The following is a 12,405-nucleotide window of genomic DNA, read 5'->3' as shown; positions in this document are numbered from 1 at the left end:
TATAGGTGGCAAAATGTGTTGGAAATTTTTTAAAAAGGAAGTCTCCTGGTCAAGTCTCACTATAGTCATGAACTTCCTAGCTTACTTTTGACATGCTGCTATTCTCTCATCTTCAGCCCTCCATCTGTGATGTGGGAAAGATAATAGACAGTGTTCCTCTAAACAGCAAATTCCACATTTTGCTGGTGGGTGCCGGGGTGTCCTGGTTTTTACTTTTTGAAATATGGCAACCCTAGGTAATGGGGAGATGTGGTGATAAACATGCTAGTTCTGCCCTGAAATTGCAATTCCATCACTGAGCTGAAGGGTGACTTCTGAAGCGGGGATCTTCCTGCATTCGTGGAGGCTTCCCACACAATTTAAATTATTGCAAAATTATGTTTCTGCATGGCACGGGAGTCCTCCATCACTTCATTCACTTCTCATTTTCTGATGAGATGGACAGCCGCATGGACCTTGGAACTGTTGTAAAGATTACTGAGATATGTAACCTATAGGAAATGCCCTGAACACTCTGGCTGCAATGCAAAGCCCCTTTGCACTGGGCTGCAGGAAGTTTGGGTTGAGTTGAGGTGTCCCTTTGCCCAGCCCACCAGTCTTTGCTAGCCTCCACCCACAAAATGATGCCAACATCTCTCCACTGGTGTGGAATTCCCTATTGTGCCCACCTAATGGGTGTGCAGGCAGGAGTACCACTGCTTGGGACCCTTTGGGCAGCAGCCTACAAAAAGCCCTGAAGGGATTTACTAGGGACAGGAAAAGGCTGAGGTGGCCTGGGAGCCCATGGATCCTGAGCTGGTCCCATTGCTGTCATGTGACCAGCATCATGCCTTCTTTGCTTGCCTGCCTGCTTTCTGCCCGTTTCGAAACAATGCTACTGAATCTAAGTACCTGCATGCAAAGTTCCTATTCAAGAGAAAGAGGCTTATTTCAGGGGAAATTGGAAAGTGACATAAAATCAGACATGCATGTAAATAAACAGAAAATGCAGACCCGTAAGGTAAACAAGTGAAGAAATTGCTGAGGAGCACTGTACATCAATTGTACAATTAGCAAGGTAGTCAGTTTCAATAAACATATAGAAACCTCTGTTTCTCTCACCCTGAGAGCCAACGCAGATGTGAAGTTAAACGTGTCTTTGCAATAAATGTGCAAGAATTGTTTAAAAGCAAATAGTATCAGCTGGAGGGTGGTAGTTATTGTGATTGTGATAGACATGGAGGAGGATTTAACTATAGTCTCCCATGTGGGCCTAAGGAAAATCTCTTTCCTGAAGCTGGTATTTGATTGGGGGGGGGATTCCAAGCCAATATTAGCTTCAGAAAAGCAGGCAACATTTTTTCTGAACAGATTCTCTCTCCATGCCTGCTGTGATCCCATTAATCACCTCAGTCCTGGTCCTGTGTAGGGGGCCCATGAGGTAGAGCAGCAAAGCAGGCCAGTCATTCCAGCACCATGGAGAGCTCCCAGTGGACAACTTGCTCTGATATGGGTTGGAAAGTAACAGAGCTCTTCTGTATCTCTGTATCTCAGTCCATTCCTTTCAGGATCTGCCCCCTTATGGAGAAGCAGAGTCTATTTAAGGGGCCAGTCCTGTGGCCTGAAGAAAGGCTCCGCTCCTTTGCTGTATTGCCTCCTGTCTGATATGCTCCTGGCACTGTTGGACTGATGAGGGACTCCGGGAGGCATTTGGCTTCTCAGGCTTGGGGGAAGACAGACGGGAGGGTATTGGCTCAGGTTCATGGATCACTGGTGCTCTGGCCAATGGGCTTCTGTCTGCCACCCTCGTGTTCAGATGCTCTACATTCATCAACCTCGGAGGCAGGAACCTAGTTTGGTTCCTTAGCTGGTAGCACTGTGGCTTCCAGCTCGGTGTTCTGGTAACTGCTGGGATCATGGCATGTACCCAGCTAGTGGTATCTGCATTTTAGAACACCAGCACATGAAATGTAAGGATGCAAAACAGCACAGTTAGTTTGGCTCCCTAAGTGGTTGATGGAAAACCAGGAACAACTTAAGATAAACAAAGAGAGAGCTAGGGTATGCCACTTTTTATGGATGAGCTTGTCTGGGTGTTTGCACAGATTGACAAGAGAAGTCAAGGATGAACACAGATGTTCAATAAAGAGCACTCTCAGCGGGTTCTTCCCAACTTTATAATTGAACTTACAGATGAGCACAGCAGTGAATCAAATGCTGGTTCAAGCTGTCAGTCATACCTGCCCCGCTTCCACTCCATCACAGTTTTCCAAAGTGCTCAAAGCACTTCCCAAACATTATCTCAAGAGTCTTTACAACTATCGTGTAAACTAAGGCAGTATTGTTAAGTTCAGATTACATTTTGTCTGCACAAAAATGTAGGTCTTTCTCTCAATCTGGAATCATTCATGCTTAGCCCCAACATGTTGCTTTCAATCTAGATTGATTCTAGATCCTATCACCCACAAGGAGGGGTGTGATTACTTGATATGCATTTGAAAACCCTCCCCTTGACTAGGTCATTCACACATTTTCCTTCCTGCACATGCCCCATCTTGTTCGTGAGTTCTAGAAGACCTGCTCCCTGCATTGTAGGTCATTCCCCACCTGGCCTGGGAGGGTGGGGCCTTGATTGACTCCAGCTACAAAAGATGAGGCTGCTGAGCAGAATCTTGTGTTGGAGTATTGTTTAGGAGTTTTCTGGAGGGTTTTTTTTTTTAAAAAAATTGATACTGAATTTTTGTATCTTTATTTTAAATCTTATGCTTTATGTGGAAATTAATTTGGTTTGATGTTCTATTGATTGTTTATGACTAATTTTGTTATGTTTGTAATTATGTAAAAAAAATTCATGTTGTAAGCAGCCTTGAGCATCATTTTACTTCTAAAGGTGGCATACAAATACAATTATGTGTGTTAATGAAGAAGGAAGTAGTGATTGTGATCTTGGTATACAGCTACATCTGTTTTCAACTGGACACACTGCAGGGTAATGCAGACTCAATCTGCGATGAGCTTTTATTTTCAGAGTGAAACCAGTTTTTCAAGATGCACTTTTCAGGAGCAAAAAATATGCAGCAGATCTGGATTGAGTGTGGACCATGTAGAAAAAACAAGAACCCAGTCTCCTTCAATTCTAGATTAAACTGTAGTGTGTACACAACCTTAGTGAGTTTCTAGCCAGGATTAAATTTGAACTAAGGATCTCCCATCTTCCAGATCACGCATTTGGCCATTAGGCTTCTTGGTTTAGTGCGCTAACCATGTGCACCTGGTGTAGTAACTGAATTGGCAGCTTGGATATGCTCTTGTGCAGATTTATTTGCTTACATATTTAATTTTGATCTATATCTTACACTTCTGTTCTGAATTTATTCTGGAGGCCAATAAAAAATTATGGCTGTTTTGAAATGGTTATTGAGGTGGAATACCACATGGAACATCAGTAAAGCAGTGGTACATGCTGATAAATGGATTGCCCCAATCTGAAGGAACGGCAGGGATGAATCACTCTTGAAATCTCCTAAACCATTGTAAAAGGTGAATGTGTATCGTGAGCTTGAATGCAATGCTCAATTTGGGAGGCATTAGGTGCCCCAGGGTTCCATGTTAAATAAAACACATTATGCAGTCATTTTGTTTCATAACCTCCAATAGCTCCTTGTTTTAAATTGTTTAGGATTGGGGAATTAATTATAGGACTACTCAAGCTATTCCAATGGCTTTTTATTTCCATTTGCATTTCAGAATAGAGGAAAACAACAATACCATCACATACTGCTCTAGCTCTTGAAACCATGACCGTTCTCTTGGATACACAGGTGATCTCTTACTAGAATTTGCTATATATACAGTATATATGTAATCACTTTAAACAGAGAAGCGGGAAGAGAAAATTTAAAGGCAATTTAAAACTTACAAATAAAATCCAGAGTAGCAAAATCTAGTAGGTGGAATACAGCATTGTGCTATTACAAATGTTCTATTAGTGCAAGCATACCAGCCTTCTGAGGGAACTATCCGCATCCCCTCTCCCAAAGTGCTGTTCTAGGGGTTCTCCTGGGATCCTCTGAGCCAATTTCAGGGGTGTGGGGCAGACACAGGCATGGGGAATGATAGTGGGGGAAAGTGTCAATGTGCAGTGTGTATCTTGCTTAATTAATGTAGAAAGGGTTGCATCCAACTCATGCACACTTTTTTTCTGGGCCCAATTCAAGCTCCCCACATTTGTGTGTAAAGCCTTAAATGACTAATAATAGTAATAATAATAATAATAATAATAATAATAATAATAATTTATTTTTACCCCGCCCATCTGACTGGGTTTCCCCAGCCACTCTGGGCGGCTCCCAACAGAATTAATGATAATAATAATAATAATAATAATAATAATAATAATAATAATGTTAAAAAAGCGATAAAACATCAGACATTAAAAACTTCCCTAAACAGGGGGGCCATCAGATGTCTTCTAAAAGTCAGATAGTTGCTTATTTCCTTGACATCTGATGAGAGGGGGTTCTACAAGGCAGGCACCACTACCAAGAAGGCCTTCTGCCTGGTTCCCTGTAACCTCACTTCTCGCAGTGAGGGAACCGCCAGAAGCTGGACCTCAAGCTGAACGATGGGGGTGGAGACGTTCCTTCAGGTATACTGGGCTTAGACCCCCAATGCCTCAAAGACTGTCTCTATCCCTACCAATCCTCTTGGCTGTTAAGATCAGCAGGAGGGGAGCAGCCTGAGACTTAGTGGCAGTCCCGACCTTGTGGAATTCTCGTAACACAAAGGTATGCCTGGTACCTTCTTCCTGATGCAGTTTCTGTCACATGCTGAAGACACACCCCTTTACCCTGGTCTTTGACACCTGATCTATATTTTTAGGACCACCTTACTATTTTGGTATTGTTTTTTTAAAAAAAGAAATCTATACCACTCTTCACCCGAAGATCACAGGGTGGTTTATAATATAAAACCCTAAAATACATACCACGATAACAAATAAAAACTGATTTTCAGATTGTATTTTTAAATTGCTATAGCACACCCTGAGCCATCATAGTGAAGGTTGACTAAGAAGTAATAAGAATAAGAATAAGAATAAGAATATGCCGATAGAGCTACTTGATCCAGCAGCAGAGGTCTGGGGAGGGAGATCCCCTTGCCGTTCCTACACCACCTTCCAAGCTGCTCTGAAGGGTCTTCCAATCCCAATCCTCTGGATCACATTAGGGGCCTCGGGGGGCTTCAAGGGGAAGAGGAAAATCAGGGGAGAAATTACCCCCCTTCCCATTCTACCGATGGAAACCTTGACTGGATCAAAGTGCCATCTAACAGCAGTTGGACGCCATTGAATACAAGTCTGTATATGACCAATGAGCAAGATATAACCTCTGATTTTAGCAGACTTAGGAGTCAATAGACTGGTGAAAAGAAGGGTTTGATTTTCTTAACATATACGACACCCATTGCATATATGTGCCTCTATGAAATCCTATTGTTAAAGGCAGGTAAGTTGCTGTTATTATTCCAGTACTATGTTATGAAATTCAAGCCAGTGGTGTTTAATGAATAACTTATTTTCATTTTAATATTTTATATAGGGAGTAAACAATGCCATAACTATTGATTGGAAAGAAAGCTTGCAATGAGTGCAGACAAGCAGAAAATAAAAATAAAAATAAACGGATGGCTTGTGGAAGGCTTATTGAAAATGCTGTATATGTTCAGTAATAATACAGTTTCTCGTGGTTTAATGACATGTTAGAAATTTGATTATCTTATAGAAGATTGCATTGACCTGACAGCCAGTGGGACTGAATTGAAATACAAACAGAAAAAAGGGGTCTTCAAATAGGATTTCAGTTTTGTGAATAAAAGACACTAGACGATCCTGTTTCTTTATAAGCCAATTGTGAAGTTCCCATTAATTTTAATGGAGTAGGGTTTAAGATTCTAGATATTCAGCAAGGCTTAGGGCAGGTCATGCAGCATTTGCTCAGTGCTTCAATTCCCTTTTTGGACAGCAAAAAAATAATAATTCTCTTCCTATCTCTATGGGTTGAAATTGTGCTAATATACTCTTGAGTATTTTGAAAGTGCTTTCAAACTATAGAAGCAACTGCCAGCAATTGAGATAATGGTTAACTGGGGAAATAAATATATATATGGTTAACATAATTTTCAAACTGGCTTCTTTCTTTTTTCCATCATCTATCAATCTATCAATCTATCATCTACCTCTATCTATCTATCTATCTATCTATCTATCTATCTATCTATCTATCTATCATCTATTCTATTCTATCTGGCATGTCTATGTTTTAAATGCTTCCACATAAATAGACGATGACAATAATTAGGAATGCTTTTAGAGGCAGCCAGAATGAGCATAGCAAAATACTATCTTCACAGCATAGGCCTGTGAGCTATTCTGCTGTTTTCAGAGTGCATTTAAATGGTAGCTACCCTAGCAGCAAGGTATAAAATTGGGCTTACCTTGTTTAAGTCAAATGTGTTGAACACTTGATCAACATAATGATTTGCCTGTGGACTCAAACCAGTGAGACCCAGAAGCGCCTTGAATTCATGCAGGCTCAGTTGCCCCGATGGACACTCTTTCATAAATTTGGTATACCAGTGGTGGGCCTCTTGGTTCAGGATATCTTCCGCAGGTGATGATTCATTGACGCCCATTGCGTAGCACACAGTAAGTATCCTAAATTCCGGTGTTTTATTCATCTATCTCATTTCTCATCTTCAGTGGCTTCTATCCACACACACACAAACCCTGTACGTACTGACAACTAGTCTAAACCTCTTACACGATGGGGGCACAAAGGCTAAGTAATAATAGAAACTTAAGTAAGATTACCTTCAGCCCCCTGTTTTAAACCAGAAGAGTCCTGTAACATATCTACAGCAAACAGATCCACTCTCGGGATACATTTAAAGAAAATCTGTTTGTGTCAGAAGGCTTCTTATATGGCACATTGCAATTTTAGTGAAGGCATCTCACCACCCCACCCCACCTGCCCCAAAAGGTTACCAAGCTTTCAAACAAGTACACAGGACCTTGGGAGCTATTCCTGGCAAAAAGCCAATCTCTAAGCAGTCGTGAATGATAGGTCCCACGTATGCGGTAACTAAGAAGAAAAAGATCAAGTGGGTGATGAGCACGTGCTGGTAGTGACCGGGGAGGAAGTGATAAAGGAAAGACTGAGAAGGCGAAGCTGAGAACAACTTTGGGTAGATGATACATCCCTAGGGACTATAATAGAGGTGGGAAACATCAGGCCTGGGAGCCAAATGCAGGCCCCCCTGGGCCTCTCTGTCTGGTCCTTGGAACTCTCCCTGGCTACCCCAAAATCTCCAGGCCATACCCCTCACTGGTCCTGGTTCACATCCTGATGCCATGCCTAGTCCTGACCTGATACTAGACACAAAGTCCTCAGAGGATGAACAAGGCTCCCCACAGGTTGAGGAGCAGCAGCCAGGGTCTCCTGGACCCACTGCTGAGGATCCCCTTGAAGACCCCAGGGAATGAGACCTGCTGAAGAACACTGGAGCTATCAAAGGAGGTAGAGCCACAGTCCTTGAGAACAGTGAGCCAAAGAACAGCAACATAGTGTGTGTTATGAACCCAGAGTTATCACATAGTTCATGAGTAAAGTGTCTCCTCATGAGTAAGGAATCACCAAAATCCTTTCTCTGCCAACAGCTATGGTTAGGTTGTGGCCCAGGAAGGGTATATAATGCTTCCTTCTTGAGTTGCTGGAAACAGAGACCTGTGGTTCCTCATTGCAGAGTCTGGTCCCCTGCTTACTGTCCTGTATGTTGCCTGAACACCGTGTGATATTGACCTTGGATTCCTGCCTGACCTTATGTCTGGATTGGATTTTGGATCAAGACCGATACACTGTGCTTGACCTTAATTTGTCTGAACTGTGTTGCATCTGTAACCCTGTCCTCGTTGGCGAGTATTTTGGTAAGAGTCTTATGCGAATTGGAACCCCACCGCCTGAGGGCACCCACCAGAACATGACAGCTGTGTGTTTGTGCCTGGCTGAAAAGTGTTGTTGAACTCTGCTAACGTCTCTTGCTTATCTGGCTGGAGGATAAAAAGGAGTCTATGTAGAACGGAGCCTAAAGTAGAATTTGTATTTGTTGCACCACCCATTTCTGCTTCTGTACACACCCATCACTGTCATGTGGCCTTGGAAGGTTGTACAGAAGGAAATGTGGCCCACAGGCTGAAAAAAGTTCACCACACATGTTTTATAAGTTGCTTTGGGCTTCCATTGGATGGATTTCCTACATCCACTTAGATTTGGGGTGAAAGTCTTTTCCTTTGCCTCAGGCAGCAAAATGTCTTCGGCTGGCTTGGGTTTATGAATTCAACCCCTGTGTAGACTGGTGCTCAGCAAATGTTGATAATGCCCTTTATCAAATATTGATTGAGCCTTTTCCAATCTGGAAGAAGCTCAGGAGAAGTGAGATGCTGATTTGATCCCTTGCTGTTTTGGGGGGCAAGGAAAGGGATCTCTGCCATTGAGATCAGAAATACCGGTACTGTAGGATACATGCAGATCTTTCAAGGAACTCTGACTGTACCTAGTTTGAGTGGTCCCATATACTCTGGTGATCCATAAAATCATGTCTTGATTTGGTTCCCCAAACTAATTGTCACAAAAGTTGAGGGCTTATCCAGAAAGAAGGGGAAACCTGAATTAGAGGCTGTACTATTCCCATGGTTGCTCATGCTATTAAAGCAAAGGTTCACTGAGCAAGGCTCACCAGGGCTTAGCCCTATAACCCCCCCCCCCCGCCCCAAATGCTTGGTCCTGCAATATGCCAATTCAATTAAAAAAAGATGAGAGTGAATATATGCAGATGCACTGTCTCCATTGCTAAGTAACTAACTATATACAGCTATTAATATACTTTAAACAGTAACACTCTGCTTTTCACCCGGTGGGTCCCAAAGCTGCTTATACTGTATAGAAAAACACAGAAGGATAATGAGATTCTACACACTTGAGCTAAAGGGAAGGACTTTCAGCTCAGAGAGTGTTACATTCATGCAGGATTAACCTTTAGTATGTATGGTTGGCAGTGGTGGAGTGACCAGTAGCTAATTGTTTTGGTGTGGACTGCTAGCTATGCCCTCTTCCAGGACAAAATTCTTTTAGTCTCTTTTTTGCCCCTCCCTTTAACATAATGTGTACTCTGCCATCTTCACTGTATGATGTTTATATTGCTATTCCCAAATCTGGTAATAGTGCAAATTACAGGTCAATCTCCTTAATTAATGTAGATGCCAAGATGTTACTAGCAATCCTTGCTTGCACCTTGCAGGTTGTGATATATCAGGTGGGCTTTGTTTGCCAAAGTCAGGGTGCACATAATTTAAGACTAGTAGCAAATCCGGTGGCTTTAAAGAGTGAAAGAAATGATGCGGCTTTGATTCCCAACCCCCCTCGATGCTGAAACAGCATTTTACAAAATATATTGGCTGTTTCTTTCTAGTTATTTTTATAATTTGGGTTTCCTCAGGAATTTATTAATTGGATTATAATATTGTACCTGTCTCCCCAATCACAGGTGAGGATAAATGGGATTCCCTTCAGCATGGCTGGTTTAGAGAAAGGCAGGAGTCAGGGCTTCCCTCTCCGTTGATCTTTGATTTGTGTTTGGAGCCTTCGGAAGAATGGAGATTCATGGCTCCATGCATGAACAAGTGGAATCTAACACCGTGGATATCCAGATTCATTGTTGTAACTTATCAGTAGGCCCAAATCATCCATACCTGCACTAAATAGAATTGATAATTTTTGTGTGATTTCTGGCTATACAATTAATTGCTTAACATTTGAATTAATGTCAGGGGGCATAATTAATATATCTAGTTTATATGCTAATTGGCATATATTTTTTTTTGAAACTTAGAGATTATAACAGATTAAGTTACAGTTAAACCTCGGTTGTCGAATGTAATCCGCTTCGGAAGCCTGTTTGGCTTCCAAAAGGTTCGACTACTGAGGCGTGGCTTCCAACTGGTTGCAGGAACTTCCTGCACTCAAGCGGAAGCAGTGTCAGATGTTCGGTTTCAGAAAAATGTTCGAAAATCGGAGCATTCACTTCCGGGTTTTTGTCGTTCGGGAGCTGAAACGTTCCAAAACGGAGACGTTCGGGAACCAAGGTTTGACTATATTTTGTTTCCAAGAGGCATTTCTCCATGATTAGACTGATTCTAAATAGCTTGACAGAGAAAGCTGTTTGAAAACATGGGTGTTTCTTGGACTTCATATTTGGGGTGAGGCTGAATAAGATGAATATTTGTCCATGGATCATATGTGCTTCATGATATTTCTTTATGAATGCCCCAAGTGTCTTTTCTCAAATTTCATGGGGCATTTCAGAGGCTTGCTTGGGAGACCTCTCTCTCTCTCTTTTTAAAAAAGCTTTAGTTGTCAATATTGGAAGGATTTAATTTTTAAGGTCTTTGTTTATACCTTGAAGCATACTTTTTACCTTGTACAAATTTTTGGTGAGCCTCATTTGTCTGCAAATACCCTCATGTGTATAAACTTTGGTAAGGATGTATTTGGCACCCTTTTATGGATGGATGTTGTTAGGGTCTACAGAAATAAGAAGAAAAGGACCAGCATGGTGTAGTGGTTAAGAACGGTGGACTTGTAATCTGGTGAACTGGGTTCGCTTCCCCGTTCCTCCACATGCAGCTGCTGGGTGACCTTGGGCTAGTCACGCTTCTCTGAAGTCTCTCAGCCTCACTCACCTCACAGAGTGTTTGTTGTGGGGGAGGAAGGGAAAGGAGATTGTTAGCCGCTTTGAGACTCCTTAAAGGGAGTGAAAGGTGGGATATCAAATCCAAACTCTTATAATTTTTCTTTTCCGCCTGTAGTTTCAGTGGCTAGGGAGGCATGGCATATAATGTCTCATCAGTTGCATTTTGACCAATATTCTCATGATAAATTAACTCCTTGTACCTTTGATCGGTTAGTTGGTTGGATGGGATGGATAATTTTATTTCTTTTCAATGCTGCTGTTTAGGTACCACTTACCTGCTTGGGCTGAGTGGTATTATCTTCAACTGCAGCACCTATTAGTGCCCATTTATGGATCATCAGCTTTTAGTTGCCTCAGCATCTCATATATTGCTGGAGGAAATAATTGGATATTTGCAGAAAGCTAAACCCACAATAGTTGTTTATAAATGTTTATTGGAATGTTCTAAGTTGGATGTTCAGGTTCTTAGAGATGAATGGAATAAGGAGTTAGAGGGGTCCATACAGCCTAATCAATGGAAAGTTGCTTTAGCGTCTATATTTAATTTTTTTTTATTTAAAATGGAGACCAACTTAACAAAAATGGATGTTCTGGGTATACTGGACTCCACAGTGTGTATTTAAGAAGAAATTGATTAGTTCAGAGAGAAGCTGACAATATAATTCTGCTCTTTGAAGCATATGATTTGGGCATGTCCTGTGCTGTTCTTTTTCTGGTCAGAAATTATTGTTCAGATTGACTCTGTTTTAGAAAAAGCAATGCTTTGAGGATGTTCATGCACTCTCAAATTATATTCTTGTGGTGTGGAGACTACCGTAGCAGATGGACAACAAAAATGTCCGTCTTATGGTTGCAAAGAGATTTATACTTCAAGCTTGGAAGAACAAACAATTTGAACACGTAGCTTATGGTCATCAATCATGTTTGGATATAAGGACTACCTATTTTATGTGTGGAAGTCAAGATTGATGGAATAATTTTGTGTGTGAATATCAGCTGACTATGTTTCTTTCCTGTGTGTTATATTTGCAAAAATAATGTTGGCCACCTCAGTTGCCAACCCCAATCCTTTACACCTTACCCAGCCTTACCCAAGCCTGCCATATCTTCATAGATTCCCTGTGTCCACCCATCCCTACTTTATTCAAACTTCTGCTGTTATTTAAAACTCTCATTTTAAAACCTGCCAAACCTGCCTTCTGTTACGCTCTCTTTCCCCACCCTGGCTTTATTCAAATCCAGGACTGTGATGTGACACTACAAATCCTCCAATGGAGGCTGCTCAGTAACAGCTTTTACATTTTTACATATGTAGGAAGGTGCATGTAAAATCTCATGCTGGCATTTCTGTCAAATTCTCCTAGGGTAGTTTATGTTAATAGAAGAATAAAATACAGTAAAAACACATTAACAAAGCTCCATATTAAAATGTTAAATCAGTAGGAAACAGGAAGGCATAAAGACGATAGAATCTAACAAAACATCACTAGGTGTCCTGGGCGAATGAAAAATGCTATGCCTAGTATTGAAAAAAGCTGGAACTACACAAGCTTCTCTACCAAGCAAACCCTTTCCCCATTCATAGTATGCCTAAATTCAGAATATACTTGTAGAAGTGCA

The 12,405-nt window shown here is 41.5% G+C and overlaps 1 protein-coding gene across 3 annotated transcripts in view; it reads right to left on the bottom strand.

Moving 5' to 3' along the window:
* Positions 1-12,405, bottom strand: part of GUCA1C (guanylate cyclase activator 1C) — a 44,488-nt gene that overhangs the window by 22,194 nt on the left and 9,889 nt on the right. The window contains exon 1 of one of the 3 annotated variants that reach the window (XM_088668987.1): positions 6,475-6,672. The exons of the other annotated variants lie outside the window; for them this stretch is intronic. Within the exon in view, the coding sequence (XP_088525113.1) occupies positions 6,475-6,672 (198 nt within the window). Of the gene's footprint in view, positions 1-6,474; positions 6,673-12,405 lie in introns of those variants that run through there. 3 annotated transcript variants of the gene reach the window in all.

Source organism: Zootoca vivipara, chromosome 4, assembly GCF_965207765.1.
Source record: "Zootoca vivipara chromosome 4, rZooViv2.hap1.1, whole genome shotgun sequence".
In the NCBI taxonomy this organism is placed as follows: Eukaryota; Metazoa; Chordata; class Lepidosauria; order Squamata; family Lacertidae; genus Zootoca; species Zootoca vivipara.
This window is presented reverse-complemented; position numbering and strand designations above follow the sequence as displayed.